The 18300-nt window shown below is 39.0% G+C and overlaps 1 protein-coding gene across 1 annotated transcript; it reads left to right on the top strand.

The window, feature by feature from the left end:
* The first annotated feature begins 309 nt into the window (after positions 1–309).
* Positions 310–14813, top strand: SLC35E1 (solute carrier family 35 member E1). The gene is made up of 6 exons (XM_023496998.2): positions 310–880; positions 1897–1967; positions 4371–4508; positions 6538–6663; positions 9730–9975; positions 11052–14813. Exons 1-6 carry the CDS (start codon positions 445–447, stop codon positions 11280–11282), a joined length of 1248 nt encoding a protein of 415 aa, XP_023352766.1. The 5' UTR covers positions 310–444; the 3' UTR covers positions 11283–14813.
* The last annotated feature ends 3487 nt before the right edge of the window (positions 14814–18300 follow it).

Genomic DNA, 18300 nt, shown 5'->3' with positions numbered 1-18300 from the left:
CCGCGTCAGAGCTGCTGCTACTTCAGACCCTCGGCAAGGGTTAGTCCTTCGCTATCGACTGGTCTCCCGCGTACTGCGTTCCCTACTCAGGCCACAGTAGTCCCGAGGAAATCCGAATGCACGCTTCCGAGAACTGGGGAAAGGGAACCCCTCTCAGCGGCAGGGAAAAAAAAAAAAAAGGCAGCTTGGCCCCTTCCAAAGTTCGCGTCCGACGCGGACGGAAGTGACGTGGACCACTGCTCCCCTCCCGGAACAGCCCACGTCGTCTCCTCTACGTCAGCCGGCCGGTGCTGGTGGCGATGACGTAGGGATCTACTCCGACCTATCGGGCTACGGCGACGACGGGAGGGGGCGGGGCAGAAAGGGCCCGACGCGCGTCCCCGGGCCGGCCCCGCCCCGCCCGGGCCGGCGCGCGGGGTCCCGAGCCGGGCCCGGAGCTGCAGGATGGCGGCAACTGCGGCGGCGGCGGCTTCGGCGGCGGCCTCGGCCGCCGGCACTGGGTCGGTTAGCGGCGCGCGGGGCGCCGGGGCGCGGGAGGGCGCTCGGGTGGCGGCTCTATGCCTGCTCTGGTACGCGCTGAGCGCGGGCGGGAACGTGGTGAACAAGATCATCCTAAGCGGCTTCCCCTTCCCCGTGACCGTGTCCCTGTGCCACATCCTGGCGCTGTGCGCGGGGCTCCCCCCGCTGCTGCGGGCCTGGCGCATCCCGCCCGCTCGCGGCCCGGGGCCCGGCTCCGGCTCTGGTGCGGCTGCGGGCGCCGACCCGCTGCCGCCCCGCTTCTATCCGCGCTACGTCCTCCCGCTCGCCTTCGGCAAGTACTTCGCCTCCGTGTCGGCTCATTTCAGCATCTGGAAGGTGCCCGTGTCCTACGCGCACACGGGTGAGGCCCTAGCGGGCCCAAGGGGAGCCGGAACCCGGGGGGGCCCACGACCGAGGAAGCCCCGGGAATGTAGGAGAGCTAGGGGGAGGGGCCCAGAATCGGAGGACAAGCCGAGCAAGGCCCGGGGCCCGGGGAGCTATCCTCGAGGCCCCGTGAGTGCCCGGGGCATTGGGAGCTGCTGGGTGGCCCAAAGGCTGGGGAAGGATCTGAGCCAATCGGGAGACTTGGAGTTGCGGGAGGCCCTCGGCAACCTGGAGACTGGAAAGCTAAGGGGAGGGGGTTGAGGGAATCTCCCGAAGCCTAAAGGGGTGCCCCAGAAACTGGGGGGCTTGGAGAGGAAACCCGCAGAGAGCCAGAGGAGAGCTTACTGGTGAGGAAGCAGAGAAAAGGGAGGGAAGCCAGCCGGAGGCCAACGGAGCCTGGGGAAATGAAGGTGGGCAGTGGGAGCAGAAGGGGAGCGCAGGGACAGTTTTGTTTGTAGGCCAACCGGCAACTTTCCCAGATGATTTAATTGAATTGAAGAGAGCCTCTTTATTCATGGGGGCTGGAGAGGGGGAGACTGAGGATGGGAAACTCACTTGGGGGACTCGGACTTCACGTCTAGAGGCAGCAGGGGCTCTGGAATGGGTTCTTCTTTGGAGCAAGTTAGGGAGAGTGACTAATCCACAGAACAGATGTCTGGGAGAATTGAGGAATTTATCAGATAGAGATAAAAGGGGGGGGGGGCGCTAAGAATTAGGAGAATAGGGAACCCAGATTGCAGGCAATTGTGATGGACTGAGAATAGGAGAAACGGACTGGGACTTCAGTTAGGGAACTATAGGTCAGAGAAGACGGGGCCTGGTGGTTGAATAGTGGGTAGAGAATTCTGCTTGAGGGGCAATGGTTGGGAGGAGACCCCAAAGGGTATGTGGAAAGGGGCACCAGTCTAAGGGTCCCTCCAACGCATAAATGTGTATCTGTTGAAACACCTAAGCTCACCTCATCCCCCATCCTCCAAACTCCTTCCATTGTAGTGAAGGCAACCATGCCAATCTGGGTGGTGCTGCTGTCACGGATCATCATGAAGGAGAAGCAGAGCACCAAGGTAAAATGGGCAGTTACTGGGCACTCAGACTTGGCAGCGTGGGACAGCCCAACAGCACTAGACTAGAGCCATTGGCAGGGGAGATCCCCCACTAACTTTTGATATGATTTTTTGATACCTCCCCTCCACACTTGAATCTGTTTCTTCCTGTCAAAGGAGGCTCATTTGACAGACAAGATAGTCTCCCAGTGCCTTTCCAGCTCAGTCTTCAGTTTCTACTGCACTTCCTGTACTTGGCAAAGAACCTGCCCACACACCCTCTTCCCCTTCCTACAATCAAGGCAGTTTCTAATTGGTTACATAGGCAAAAGAAACAAACAGGTCATTTCAAGGAACCAGGAATGGTTTCTTAATCTACTGGAAACCAAGGTTTCTCCTTTGGGTTAAATCCAGGAACTCTTTAGAAGTTGAAACAGAATTTGGGTTATTATCTTTTGAATCTGTAGTCCTCATGAAGATAACCAATACTGCCAAGAGACCTAGCTGTACAAATAAAACTTTTCTAGCCTGCATAAGTAATATTTAAAAGACTGAAGTACTGCCCCATGTAGACCCAGACTTTATGTTCTTTAGAGCCTGTGACATCTGTAGCTGAAAGCTGAGAATTTATGGTGATAGGATTGACAGATTGTAAAATGGTTTTAAAAACCAGTGGCTTGTAACTTATGTGTTTTATACAGCTCACAATCATGCAGTGTTCTAGATCTTAGCCCATTTCACAGAAAATTAGGTCATCTTTGGCTGATTCCATACAAATCTTTACTCATTTAAACTGCTGTCTGTATATAAGAATTTTATACCCCTCTTTCAGGGCTATCTTTTTTTTTTCTTTTCTCCTATCCACTGTGCGTGGCATATGTAGTAGTTGCTTTATAAATATTGCTTGCTTGATGGACTGATTGTTTAAATCACTAAACCACCTCACTCAGTATAGCACAGATTAACAGATTGTGAAGGTATTGCGAAGGACCTTAGAGGTCACAGAATTACACATTCTTAGATTAGGAAAGACTAGGATCCTCAAAGGTCATCTGTCTTCTGGAGAAAGACCTGCCGTTATAGAATAAGCCCACTGTCTCCTCTGGTATGCCTCATTCCAGTTAGACATACAGGAAATTTGGTTTAATTGATTTAATTTACAAAAAGGAAATAGACTTGTCCAGATTCACAAAACTAGTTAATGATAGAATTGAGCCTTGGGTCCCTGTGGTTTAGTGTTCTTCATTGTACATTATAATCTGACATTGCCTAAGGCCTTGTTTAAACTTCCTTGCACAGAAATGAAAGAGTGGAACAGCCCTTCTGGGAGAGTCTACAGAGTCTACCCAAGGACCTCAGGGTTCTTTATCCTCTTTTCTAAAAGTCCTTGGTTTAGAAGATCCATCTAAGTAAAGAAGGCTAAATGTCTACTATATAAAGCATCAGCAGCCTTACCCACCAGAAATCTGTACTCCTAGGAAATGTTCCAAAACTCAGTTTTGCAGAAAAGCCCTATTTCTGTGGAATTTTAAGGGGATTCTACATGCGGTTGCTTCAGTAAACTGCTTTACTTACTAGAGAAGAGCACTTTTGGGGTACCTAACTGTACAATGATTAGAGCAGTAGGCCTGTAATCAGGAAGAACTCATGTTCAAATCCAATTTGATAAACTTATTAGCTTGTTACCTGGGCAACTTAACTACCCTCTGCCTCAGTTTCCCCAAATATGTAAAATGGAGATTTAAAATATCACCTAGTTCATAGGGTTTTTGTTAGGATCAATTGAGATAATATTCATAAGGTGTCTGGCACATGCTAGGTACTTAATAAATGTTAGTATTATCATTATAGATAGGCATTTCTGAATTGTTTTTGAAATTATTGTATGACAAGAATAGAATGCAAAATCTAGATTAGTTGCTAAAGTATGTAAGACTTAATTTCTTTTAAAAAAAAATTTTTTTTTCATTATAGCTTTTTATATACAAATCATATGCATGGGTAATTTTTCAACATTGATCCTTGCAAAAACTTCTATTTCAACTTTTCCCCTTCTTCCCTCTACCTCCTCCCCTAGATAGCAGGTAGTCCCATTCATGTTAAATATGTCAAAGTATATGTTAAATACAATATATATATATACATATTTATACAGTTATCTTGTTGCACAAGAAAGATTGGCTGGAGCACTGGATTTAACAGAATTGACTAATTTTCATTTTTCTCTGGCTCTATCTTGCCCTTCATTACTTTAGCTGAAAATGAAGTGGGGAAGAGGGTTGGACAGAGTTGAAGAATTTCTTTTATAGTATACACTCTGTTTTTTAGTCACAGGTCAGTGGTAGTTAGTTTTTATGTTTATAGCAGCACAGCCACCATGACAGCATATACACTGAAGTTCCTTCTCCATTCTTCCTCTTCCAGGTATATTTATCATTGATCCCCATCATCAGCGGTGTCTTGTTGGCCACAGTCACTGAGTTGTCCTTTGATATGTGGGGGCTCATCAGTGCTCTGGCAGCGACCCTCTGCTTTTCCCTTCAGAACATATTCTCCAAAAAGGTATTCATTCAGTCACTGTCAGTGTGATTGAATTCCCAAGAATGGGAAATATCTTAGTGATATGGGGTGTCTTTTGTTATTTTGTTTTTTATCACATAGCTGGATGTGGTAGAAAGGCAGGAGAGTTTAAAAGATGGTGATGGTAAGATTTGCTTCATTCTATCTTTGTGGGTGAGTTAGTGTACCTCTAAACCTCAGTTTTCTAACTTAGAAAAAGATGATAATTGTTGCATGACTTCAATCTATAACTCTTGTCAAGATAATATGAAATTGTATATGGGAAGAATTCTAAATTATAAACTGTTCTTTTAATATAAATTTCTGTTAATATTGTTGAGAATATTCAAAATGAGAAATCTTTACATTCAGCAAACATTAAGCATTACCATGTAATACTTGATTATCCAGGTACTGAATACTGGAGAGACAACAAAGTAACATGACCTCTCCTCCTACGAAGTTTATAGTTTTCAAAGTAGGTCTTTTGCCAAAAGTTATTATCTATTCATGTGGTTTAATGCAAAGAGATAAGCTTTTTAAATTGGAAGAATACTGGACTTGACAGCAGATAACTGGGCTAAATAATAGCTCTTAACACTTAAGTGGTTGTGTGAACCTGAGCAAGGCTACTAATGTATGAAGTTTGCTATTGTCATCTTTGAAAACAAATAGTAATAATATTTGTGCTATCTGCTTTTTGAATTTTTTTTTTTTTAATGAATTAGGTGTGTTGTGATCTCTAAAATACTATGAAGCAAGGATTCTTACACTTTTTTTTTTGTCAAGGATGAATGGACCTCTTTGGCAGTAGGTCAAAAGGCTCTGGACACTTTCTCAGAATCATGTTTTTAAATATGTGACATAAAATACGTAGGAAACCAATTATATCATCATAAAATTATCAGAATATAAAAAAATTAAGCAAAACAAATAACCAAGTTCACTTACCCTCTGTTAAGAACACCTATGCTGCTTATTTTCTAAAGTGTCATATTTGGATATGGAATTATTCATTCAGAAAACATTAAGATGCCCATTTTTGACATTAGGTAATACTTTATATATATATAGGTATATATACATAGTTTTATTAAAGAAGTAGCACGGGATTGTTCATAGAGTGTTACAAATGCAATCAGGATGGCCTTGTTTTCAACTCTGCCTCAGATAGTTGCCAGTTTTGTGACTGTAGGAAAATCTCTAACTCTCTAAGACTTATTTTTCTTATCTCTAAAATAAAGTTATTACCCAAGGTACTTAGCTTACAGAATTGTTTGTCCATGTATGTGAAGTTTTTATATAAGCTTTAAAATACCATATAAATATGTAGAAATGTGGTAAGTCTTTTTAGACTGTAAACTTCATGAAGGGAGGTAAGTTGTTTTATCTAAACTGTATCCCAGCACAACCCAGTATTTTAAATGCTTAATAAATGGTTGTTTGGTGTATAAGGCTAAAAATTCAATCTGGGCTTCATTAAAACACTTAAAGATTCATAATGAGAGATATAACTAGTGTTAAATGAGACCCTTTGGGGGTTGTTGTTCAGGTCTAAGGACCTCATTTGAAAAACAATAATTGCAAGTTTTACAACAACCAGATTGGTTGATTATGTCATACTAAAATTAGCTGGTCATGTTTAATATGGAGAAGAACAAAACTTTGGGGTACACGGTAGCTGCTCTTTAAGTGTTTGAAGGACTATAAAGAATTGGATTCATTCTTCTGGCAGAACTGGCAGCAGAAGTGGAAATCATAATGAAACAGATGTAAAGGAAAACTTACTCCTAGAGTAGGAAGGAGGTAGCTGCAGTTGCTGGTGATATTCGATGGGTTGCCATTTCTTGCAATCTGCTAGTAGAATTTGGGTTACTTGAGTATACATGTCCTGTTCAGAGACATTAAAATAGTTTTGAGAGCTCTTCTTTCCTCCTCCCCACTCCCTCATGCAGTGATATCATTCTGTGAATTTAAAATTTTCAGCTTTGGGAAAAATTGGTTGGTTACTTTAAAAGTTTTGAATTTTCAGGTGCTGAGAGATTCAAGGATCCATCATCTTCGGTTATTGAACATACTTGGATGTCATGCTGTCTTTTTCATGATCCCAACATGGGTTTTGGTTGACCTTTCTTCTTTCCTAGTAGAGAATGACCTGGTAAGTTGGCCAAAGTGAAGAATCCTGTTTTCTTTATTCTTTGTTTTTGGAGTTGGTACTTTTTTTGTTGAACTTTCTAAAGTTCCTGTCATCCAATAAGTAGCCCTTTTAATACAGAACTTTTGTGATGTCTTAAGAAGAAAATCAGTTTCTATTCTTCCTCATGCTGTGTGTTAGATCATGCCTACTGCTAACACTTTATCACAAAGTAAAAGAAGTCAAGAAGAGAGTGGTTCTGCAGCTACTACCGTCAACATAGTATTGGCAAGTCTTTCTGGAAGTCTGCCCTCTTCCTAAGAAATCTACATTTCAATTTCTTCGTGTTGTGATCTTTTATTTTCTTTTGTTAACATTAGCAGCAGCAGCAGCATCTCAATTTACTTTTCCAATGAGAGAAGAAATGAAAAGTTGAAGTTCTCTCACCATTTTCAGGCACAGCTGACTGGAAAAAAAAAAATTTGACCTTATAAACAATATTTTTCCGATTACATATACAAACAATTTTTAACATTTTATTTTTAAAAATTCTCTTCTTCTTTCTCCACTCCATCCCTGAAATGGTAAGCAATTTGATATGGATTATAGATATGCAATCAAGCAAAACATTTCCATTTTAGTAATTCTATGAAAGAAAACAGATTAAAGAAAACCAAAAAAATAAAAATAGTATGCTTCCATCTCTGTTTAGAGTCCATCAGTTTTTTTCCCTTGGGGGTAGATAGCATTTTTCATAGTGAGTCTTTGAAATTATCTTAGATCATTGTTTTGCTGAGAACAGCTAAGTCATTCATAGTTGACCATTATACAACATTGCTGTCAATGTATACAATGTTCTTCCAGCTCTGCTCACCTCACTTTATATCTATTCATGTAAATCTTTCCAGGTTTTTTGAAATCATGATACTCATTATTTCTTATAGCCTGTAGTATTTCATTACAATCATACCACAACTTGTTCAGCCATTTCCTCAGATGATAGACATCTTGAATTTCCAATTTGCCACCACCAAAATATTTTTGTACAAATAGGTCCTTTCTTTTCCCTCTCACCTCCCCTTTAAAAAAAAACTCTTTGAGATACAGCCCTTCTAGTGGTATTACAGGATCAAAGGTATACACAGTTTTATAGCCTTTTGGGCATAGTTGCCAGAGACTTTCTGAATTAAAGTAGACTGAGTGTCTTTTTTAAAGTCCTGTCTTGAACTACTCAACTACTAGGTTTCTTTTTATTTTGCTTGTCTTTTTTTGGTCAGCTTTCTCAATTTCCTCTTCTAACTGTGATTCTCTGTTTTCCTCCTTTTTTCCCTCCTAATGCTCTTTTTCTAACCAGGCATACCTATAATTCAAATATATTTTTTATTAGGTACATTTATATATAGTTTACTTGTTATAGAGTCATAAAATGTCAGAACTTAAAGGGATGTGGAAGGCAATTTTTATCGCATTTCACAGATAATAAAATAATTTGCCCAGTGTTTCCCAGAGAGTTAGTGGGATCCAGTGTTTGATCCAAGTTTTCTATCCAAATATACTATGATGCTTATATGACAGATTGGAGGAAAGTAGAAAATTTTCTCATCTCTAAAAATGTAGAATGTAGTACAGGCTTGTTTTAATGATCAAGTAAGAAAATTCATGTAAAGTGCTTTGAAAATCTTAAGGCATTATATAAATATTACTATTGAATTTTGGGGTACCTCATTTTAGAAGAGATTTTGACAAGGAGTGCTGACAAATAGAAGAAAATGATAAATGATGAAATGTGAGATGTGCAGCCTGGAGAAGAGCCTACTGAAGGAGATTTTATAGTCCTTTTCAATTATTTGAAGGATGTGAAAGTTAAGAAAGCAAAGATAATTAAGCTTTGAATAACTTGCTAAATGATCCTTTAAATTTTTAAGCTAAAGAAAGACAAGACATAGCTCTTCGTCTTATCAAAAGGAGTAGCCAGGCTTCTTTCTATACCCTAATATAATCCCAAGTCTAGACCAAAAACATAAAAGGTGAGAGCAGGAAACTGAGGATGGAAGCATGGGGTTAGGATGAGATGTAGAAAGATCAAAAGGTCCCAGAAGCTTCAACTATTGACTATGCCCACAACCTAGATTGATCCTTTAGTCATCCTTTTAATGTCTAATCATCTTTGTTTCTATTTTTGTTTCTCCTTGTTTGAAAATTTTTTGAAGCTGTGTCTTGAGCTGGGTGGCTTGTGTCCTTCATTTCTCACATTTGTAGGTCTTTGTTATAAATCCAATAAAAGTTTGAAGTCATAGTTTTAAAAATAGAAACAAAAGGGAAATTTTTCTATCGATTTGAGTTCTACATTAGTGAAATAAGCTGCCTTTTGAGGAGCCTGGATGATAACTTTTCAGTGTCATATAATGACATATAATGTCATATAATGAAAGGATTCTTGGTAGATATTGCCTCTGAAGTCCCTTCCATTGTTAAGATTCTGTATATGAAGACAATAGGAAGAGGATCCCCCAAAGCTGTCTATCCTTGAGGATGTGGATCACTCATCAGTTTTGCAGAAAAAGTTATAGTTATTCTTCTGGGTGTCATCCATCCAGTCATAGCCTCTCCATAACTTGAGTAAGGAGGACATTGGATCCAACCTCATTTGGAATAGATGTTGAAAATCTATCTCATAGGACATCCATCCTTCAAATGGGGATGCTAGGACCCAATCTCCCTGTGTTCACACAATTAAACGTCTATATAGGGATAAGAACACTAGACTTGTTATCAGAAGACTTGGGTTCAAGTGTATTGCCTACCACTAACCTTTCACAAGTTAAATTTTTTGCTAAACCTCAATTTTATCATTTGTAAAATGGGATAAAATAGTGTTTGTACAACCAAATCACAAGATAGTTCTCAAGGTAGAATGAGGTATTTGAAAGATATGTATTATTCTAATGACTTCTATACACATAAGTTGTCAGTGCTTCCAGATGTTATAGCACTTCCTCTAACACTGTAACAGTTTTGTTTTCCACTGCTCCAGTCTTGGAATTTTGAAGTAACACAATGTTGTGGATTTTTTTATTTCTCTCTCTGTAGAATTCGATTTCCCAGTGGCCCTGGACTTTAATGCTGCTAATAATCAGCGGATTTTGTAACTTTGCACAGAATGTCATTGCTTTTAGTATTCTTAATTTGATCAGTCCATTGAGTTATTCTGTCGCAAATGCTACAAAAAGGATCATGGTTATCACAGTATCCCTCATAATGCTACGCAACCCAGTCACCAGCACTAATGTTCTGGGCATGATGACAGCTATCTTAGGGGTCTTCTTATATAATAAGGTAAGTGTCTGTGTTGTGAATCCAGTTCAGGTTAGTCTCCCACTAATGTTAGTGTTCAGTAATTGTGTTTTAGTGCTTTAAGCATTTGGGGTTGGCAAACACTTCCTGAACAGACCCCTTGGTTGGAGGGTTCAAGGACCAAAAATTGAGAATTCATCCTTTTAAGCAGCTAGCTATTCATCTATATTTAAGTTGTCTGAGATGGATATGTGTGCTTCTCTCTCTCCTTTGGAAAAAAAAATTGGCCAGTTTGTTTCTACCTTCATTATTATAGAACTCAAGAATTTTTAGAATTTAAAAAACCTTCAGAGCCTTTGCATTTTAATCTTCACCCAAAGCATGACTTGCTCTTTATAAATAAATCATTGTCCAACTTCTGTTTGAACACTTCCTTATATTGGACCCCAAGTCTGCCTCTCTACATTTAAACTTTTTGTTGTAGTTTGGTCCCTGGAGCCATTCACAATAAATTCTTTTTGGAAGGGTGAAAGGAATTCTAGTCCAAAAAATTTATTGGTATAAAGAAAGCTTATTGAGGAAACTTCCTCTACCAATACCTGGTATCTTAGAGACTTGCCTGGGGCACTTAAAAGTTAAAGAACTTGCCTGAGGTCTTATAGCTAGGATGAATTTTATACACTGGACTTGAACCTAAGTCTTCCTAATTCTGGGGCTCTATTTTTAGCTCCATCTCAGAAAGGAATCCTTGAAATATTTAAAAACAGTGATTGTGTTACTAAATCCCTTCTTGGGCTAAACATACTTATTTCCTTAATTAAACCTGACAATGGCATAGTCTTCTTCCCCCCCTCCTTTTTTAATCTTAAATTCTGCCAAATCCTTTCTTCTTGTTTGACTAATAATTGGGAATTTTAATAGCCAGGAGAAGAAAGATAGACCAATATCTTTTTTTTTTTAAAACAGGAGTTAGTCTTTGGCTTATTATCATTTTTTTGTCTGCCTCTCTAAAAAGACTAATTTGCTTGAATCTTTGAATAACTAAGCTTTTGGATTTGGCATTAAGAAGGCATTATGTGAAAAATGCTGAATGTTTCATCTAACTTTTTACTGTTCAGACCAAGTATGATGCAAATCAAGAGGCCAAGAAGCATCTTCTGCCTGTGGTAACTGGAGACCTTGGAAGCCCTGATCACCATCGGAACACACCAGAGAAATCTCAAAATGGAATACTCTTCCCTCAGCATGGGGACTATCACTATGGTCGAAGCAGCGTCTTCACAGATCACTTTCAGTACAATAGGCAAAACTATCCCAACACATACAGTTTAAATCATTATGATGTATAGAATGTAGAAGACAGGGAGAGACTGTTTAAGAAATTATTTTCCCCCTAAGCAGTATCAGAAACTTCTGACACACCAGGGAATTCACAATCGTAGAATGTACTTCTCCTGCAGCTGGGAAGGTGCATGAGTGTCAGTGATACAAGTGGTATCTTTCGCTAAACACATTCTTATGCATGGAGCACCTTCCATAGGGATATGGGAGCAGGGTGTGTACCTGCAGTACAAGACTTTGGGGTTCTGATGAAAGGTAAACTTTCCAACTCCCTGAGAGGGAGGTCTTTGCTGGTTGTGTTGTCTTGGAGTTTGACACCGAAGGATTGTGTTAAAAGGAAAATTGTGGCCAGTATTACTTTTCTGTCCTTAATTTTCTGAACCCCTGTGTTTCTAAGTTGTCACCTTTGTTTTCTGAATGAAGTTACTTGAGATCCTTTTTGAAAAATTTAAATTTCTAGGTCTACTCTTCAATGGTTGGCATTCAGCTATTTGTGGTATCATTGGCAAAGATTGTGCCTGACTCTCTAGAAACCAAAGTTTGCATTGCACTACTTGAACATGCCTGGATCATAACTGCTACATGGATGGGAAAGGGTTTGTTTGTTAGGAATTTGTGACCCCATTTTAATGGTTTCTATAGATTGTCCAGAAAAGAAAAGAAAAGAAATTTTAATCAAAGAAGGGTCTGTGCTAGAAAAATTTTCTTAATGACTATGAATAGTACTTTAAATAGTCTTCAAATATAAGAAAAGGACAAGTAGTTTCCTGAGGCATTGTGACAATCTATTTGTGATCCTCAACAAATGTAAAAAAACACAACTGCAAATCAGTAGAATGGGCTTTCCATCCTGTTTGCATTCTGAGCATGCATTATTTGTTTTCATTGCCTGTAAGGCCTGGTTCTTTGACCTGATATTGTGAAATTGTACTGGCTCATATCTATAGAAGGAATTTCATCTTCTCTTCCACTGCAGGAGGTAGCAGAATATTTTTCTCTCCTTGATGCGGCAAGGGGAATATCATTGCAGATATTCCCTGATTAACAAAAGGCACATGAGGAAATATAAATTGGTGCTTTAAAACAGCTCTTTCCCCAGGACTAGAACTCTGTCATTCTCTGATGTTGAATTGAGCAAAGATTTGGCAAATAGATGCTGCCAAATGAAGCTTTGTTTTTATGAGAAGGATTTTGCACTTTCTATAGATGGTTTTGTAAATGTGTATATGTGCGTATCCTGGGTCCTCTGACTCCTTGAATCTAAAGCCCTTTGCTTTTAAGTGTTTCAAAACTATGATATTTGCCGAATACATTTCTGTATACAGTAGGAAAGATTCACTTTGCAGTTTTGTATCTATACTGTAATCAGGGAAAAATAGAAAGAAATCAAGCTATTTCCTAATAGAAATGGTCAATCGGTGTTGAATATGCTTTTAATTACATAATCAGAATCATGTCTCCCCTGTAGGATGAAAGGTTGATAGTTGAGCTTTGATTTAGAAAAAAAATACTTAAATGAACAAAACATATTGACTAGGTTAATAAGGTTAGACTTTAGATCCTGGGTAATGAAAATAATAGTTGAACCCCAATTTAAAGCAATTGACCATTCCATGGATTTTGGCTCTACTGAAAGTATAAGTATCTTCTGTCCTGCTCTTTGCAACTTCCTAATTATTATTGCATTTTGAAAAACCTGATAGAACATGATTAGTCCATGTGGTAAGTGTAGTTCAATCCCATGCCACTACCCTCCTAAAGGGAGTACTGCTCTTGGTGAGCTCTTAATTAGCACAAATTTTGGGATCTTAAGTGCTGGCTTTCATGTGAAATAGTATTTGGATATGTTAATGCATCCTCATTGATCTTATTGACATATGGTACTGTAGATTAGAAGTGTCAGACATGCAATCATACAGCCCATAACACTCCTGAGTGCACCTAATCCAGATTAAAATGTAATTAGAAAATATTTAACAAAATAAGAGTTTTTTAAACTATTATCAGTATATGTCCCACAGGGATCCTTCTGTATAGATGTGGCCCCATTTCTCTTTGAATTTGACATCTCTTACCCATGTAAACCTTCCTGTTTTGTGCCATTTTTGTCTTTGTCCTTTCATAAAGGATTTATCCAATGTACTGATGGCCTGCCTTCCTCTAGATATTGAAGTATTTCATAGAGACCAGGGCAGCATTTGAACTTTTCATCTTTTAATCCTCTTTTTTGCTACATACTGAGTTCCACTACCTTCTCTGCTCATACATGGGACAAAATGAGTTCTCTTTAGAGGAAGACATACTGGCGACTGTTTGCTCATTGACACAATAGGCAAACATGAAGAAATTTTTTTTTCTTCTGATAGACTAATGAAATAATTCAATTGTTTGTGTATTTTTTGGGGGGAGGGCTTGAAAATGAGCCAGTATTGTATTTAATATTTGAATCTGTTTTTTAGGTTGCTACTTTTTTATAGTAAATATGGTGATGCGAATAAAATCAGTCAAAATAAATAAATGATCAGCTTTGTAAGGTACCAGCACTGCTTACAATCCCCCTACTGGGCTGGACTTTTATATGCTGCAGATATTAGAGTATCTTTTTATTTTATGTTTCCGCGCTTGCTTCTAAACCCCAGTTCAATTAGTACCTAAAATCACAAGGTGTGACATGAGAGAGATCCAGAAAAGACTCACCAGGTTTCTTCATGCCAGAGATTAGAGCCTAAACATAGATATATTTTTTTTCTTTTTAGCAGCATTTGAGAAATATTGAGACATTTTGCTCATTTTAGTTAAAACAGTAAAGTTTTTGACTTTGATTTCCTGAACACAGAACTCTTAACTCCAAAAAAAAAAATTCTGGTAAAAGGAAGTTTCTGATATTATTGTAGTTTTTATTTAATTTTTAAAAAGCAGGATCTTATATGGGTGGAACAGCTATTAAATACTACGTGTAAATTAATGAGTGGTCTCTAACTCCTATACCATCAACTTGTGGCAGGTACATACACTGGAATGAAAAAACTTTAGGGGAACAATCCAACAAAAATGTTCCTTACTATCAAAGGAAAGAAAATGAATCCTTAAGATTATAGTGTTGCTCAAAGTACACACCTTTTATGTGGAGCACTAGTTGTGTTGAAGTTCTCTGATAGATAATTTACTTTCTTTGTAATTTTACATGAGGAAGAGGAAATTCCTATTACTGTAGGTAGTTAAACCTCTCAGCTTTTCTAACCTATTCTCATTTTGTTATGTATCTTGAAACAGTCATAAAAGGAAATATTTGTTTGCCCTGGAAAATAACAAGACATAGGACAATTATAATCTTCATAGAGACAAAATTATTTATAAATAACTTGAAAATTTACAGGCTTGTTTAAATTATGTTGAACCTGTTTTCCAGACCAAAATGCTTCTAGATTGTGTGTGAAAGTCAATTTTTCCATGTTGTATGTGTTCACCAGTGGCATTTACCACAAAATAAAGAAGCCTCCGCAGGGAATAAAGAACACTGTGCATTCGTTCAACCTCCAGGATGAGCTTCTCCTGGGAGCTTTATTTAAAATAATTTTTGTTGCAAGATGTGTCTGCACTCAGGAAGACCAGACAGATTGGACAAAGTAAATGGTTTTTCTTGTAGGACTCCACAGTAGAATTAGGGATATAATACTCCACAGAGTATTAGGGATTATGTTTTGGGAAGGATTTGAAACAACTAAAACCAGTTCAGCACCAAGTAGCTTTTAGCCTCAGGTAATGTTTAAAGGTTTTGTGGGATACATTCATTTCCTAAGTGGGGAAATAGAGGTGTTGATTATTAGGGCTTCTGATAACCCTGGGAGCTCATTTTCCATAATAAGGATACCTTAAATATATAAGACATCCTTATATACATACATTATATAAACAAAGCACTGTCATATTATTTTGTTTGATATTCACAACCATTTGCTAAAATAGTCTAGGCACTTTTCCTCTCTTCTACATATGAACATAATCTCATTAAAGGGAAATAACCAATCTCAATTTTAACTAGCTCTTTGGATTCCTCAATACAATGTTTTATTTTTTTCATGGTAAAAGTGTTTTTGTTGCCATTATTAGGATTTCATTGTGTAGGTATTGACACAATTGAATGAAGCTAAAAGTTAATTCATCTACACCAAAAGCTCATATTTGCCTGAATTTGAATCTGGTTTATTAGAAACATTAAGATTGGGTTTTGTTGTGAATGTATAATTTTTTTTATTTGAGGAATCCTTACTGCTCTGTAAAATAACAATCATTTGTCTCTAGGGGGCTCTAGTAGGGAGATTACTCTTTCACCTGGTCTACCTTGCTTTATATTTTTTCAGTAAAAATTTACATTTGAAAATCTTTCATCCTGTTTTTCTAGCTTTGTAAGGATTCTTGCCCCACTCCCCCCTCTTCCCCATTTTGTACATGAAACAGGCTCTGGGAAGTTGTTGCTTAGCTGAAGAAAATGGCATTTGAATCTTGTTCCTGAGGCCACATTGAGTGTTCACTAAACCACAGCCTCCCTTTTTGAAAATTTTTCCCAGCCCCTTAAGGAAGCCCCTTGTAGTATAGTAGAATGAGCACTCACCTTGGATGCAGCATGGCATAGGAGGTCAATGTTTGGCATAGGCAAACTCCACTTTGGGGGTTGGTCTTGGGTTTCCTTATCAGTGAGGACCAGGCTAGACAATGTGAGGTAGGTCCCTTGTAGGTCAGTTTTATGACTGGGGTAGATGTGGGAGTGGCATAAATGTCTAATAGTGTTTGAAGGGATTTGATGATCTCATTTCCTGAAGACATAATTAGTAGGGAGAAATATGTATTGCCTCAGAGCATTTTTATACAATTAAAACTGTTCAAAAATGGAATGGGTTGCCTCAGCATGCAGTAGTTAACAGATGAATATTTTTTTTGTGAATTCTGTCAATAGTGTGAATTGAATGATCAAAGGCCCTTTTAGCTTTGATGTGTGATTTTGAGTCCTGATTCCAACACTGATATAGGTCTGGGTCTCAGGTCATTTGAGGTTTAATTTCTTCTTGTCAGCTTCATAGGGTAATTGTCAAAAACATTCTTTGTAGCTATCAAAAGCATGGTATACATGTAAACAAGTGTTAGCCTAATTTGAAAGAATTGACTGGTTTTTGTATTTTATAACATAAATCAGTCATTTAACAGTTTGTATGAAAAAGGGTTTAGGAAAAATAAGTTGAAAATTATGTAGACTTGGAACCAAGCATAGAAAAATAACGTGAATAGCATCCAAAGGTATGAGTTTGGAGAATTTTATTGGAAAGGTTTTTTTGGTTTTTTGTTTGTTAGCAGTTTTCCTAAACACTACCAGGAAATGCAAGGATATTTGTCATTTGAGTGTCAGCCAAGGATGCTCATTCTTCCAAGTGAGAAAGCTTGTCTGACCAAGGTTATAAAGTTTAAGGCCTATGTTGAAGAAGTGGGGCTTGGGGTTCCACTAAGATAATCATTAGTCCTGGTGAATATTTTTCAAATGCATTATGGTCCCATAGAAGTACTGGCCTATAACCTGAAGACTAGGTTTAAGTCCTTTCTCTGCTATTAACTTGATTGTGATCTTAATACCTCATACTTGTCTATAAATTTGTGATTATTAAACACTTTAATAACAAATGTAAGTATCTACAATGCAGATCACTTTTAGGTGCTTGATATACAAAGGCAAAAAATGAAATTTCAGGCAGTTTATTTCTACTAGGGTAGATGTGTACATAGATCTGTAAAAGTAATAAAAGTTTGAAGCAGGAGAGCACCTCAGTGGAAAGATTTGGGAAGTTTGCATGGAAGTGGGAGATTTGTGAGGAACCTTGAAGCAGTTAGGGATTCCAAAAAACAGGTTGGGGGATGGAGGAAGCTGTACTGTGAGATGATTTTTTAAAAGTTAAGAAATAGCTAAGTGGCCAGTTTGTTGGGCATAATTTATGCCCAAAGGTGACCACTGTGAAATCTATAAAAAGTAGTTGTGAATTAAATTGTTGGAACCTTCAGTGCCAGGCAGAGGAGTTTGTCTTGTATCCAAAGGACAACGGGCAAACACTGAGGATTTTTCAGCAGGTGTTTGCTTTTGTTAGATCTATTTGGCAGTGCATAGAGAATGATTACGGGGACATGGGGGTTGGAGGGGAAGTAGAAGCAAAAAGATTAGAAAACTATTACAATATTTAGTCTAAGAGGTGATGGCAGTCTACAGTATCCTGAGTTGCTTGGTAGTTAGAATCAAGGATACTTGGTAACTGATTGTATATACTGGTAATGAGATCACTAGGAGCAAGTATTCCTTCTACTTCCCTTTGAAATTGGAAGGGATGGGGTGGGATTAGGAAGGAGATTAATAAAGGTTTAAGTTTTGTTTTGGAGTTAGAGTTTGAGATACCTATTGAACATCCAAGTACTTAAGTCTAACCATTAGGCTTTTGGTGTGGAAATGCAGGGCTGAACTTCAGAGAAGGAAGGGTGTGTGTGTGTGTGTGTGTGAATACATAAGAACTTAGTACACCATAACATTATGCATGTTCCTCGAGACTCCCAAGAATGAGGACATGTAAGGATTATTTTGTGGTTTCGCACGAGGTCATAATGAAATGGGGCAATCGGGGTTCCCTGATCCCAGGCCGGGGCTACAGAACGCGTCTGCACAAAACCCCCAATGCCTTTCCTCACTCGCTACCATGGGACTTCTGTCCCCAATACTCCCTCTCGCTCCCAGGGGCATAGTCGTGGATCCCCGGTCCGCGTCAGGCTGCACTTCCTCAGCGCCAGCCCACAGCCTTGTGCAAGCGGCGGTGCCCCACGCCAGACATGTCCTCCTCGGACCCCCAACTTCTTTGTGTAGCGTTTGTGCACGTGTTCTTCGGCCAACAGACTTTCTCGGAGTCCTCGCACACAAGAGGCGACTCATAAACCACTAGCGTTGAGCGGCGGCTCCAGCTGAGAAAGAGGGTGGGCTGCAGGGCCCAAGAGAAGGCAGTA

This window comes from Sarcophilus harrisii, chromosome 1 (assembly GCF_902635505.1).
Source record: "Sarcophilus harrisii chromosome 1, mSarHar1.11, whole genome shotgun sequence".
Lineage (NCBI taxonomy): Eukaryota > Metazoa > Chordata > Mammalia > Dasyuromorphia > Dasyuridae > Sarcophilus > Sarcophilus harrisii.
This window is presented reverse-complemented; position numbering and strand designations above follow the sequence as displayed.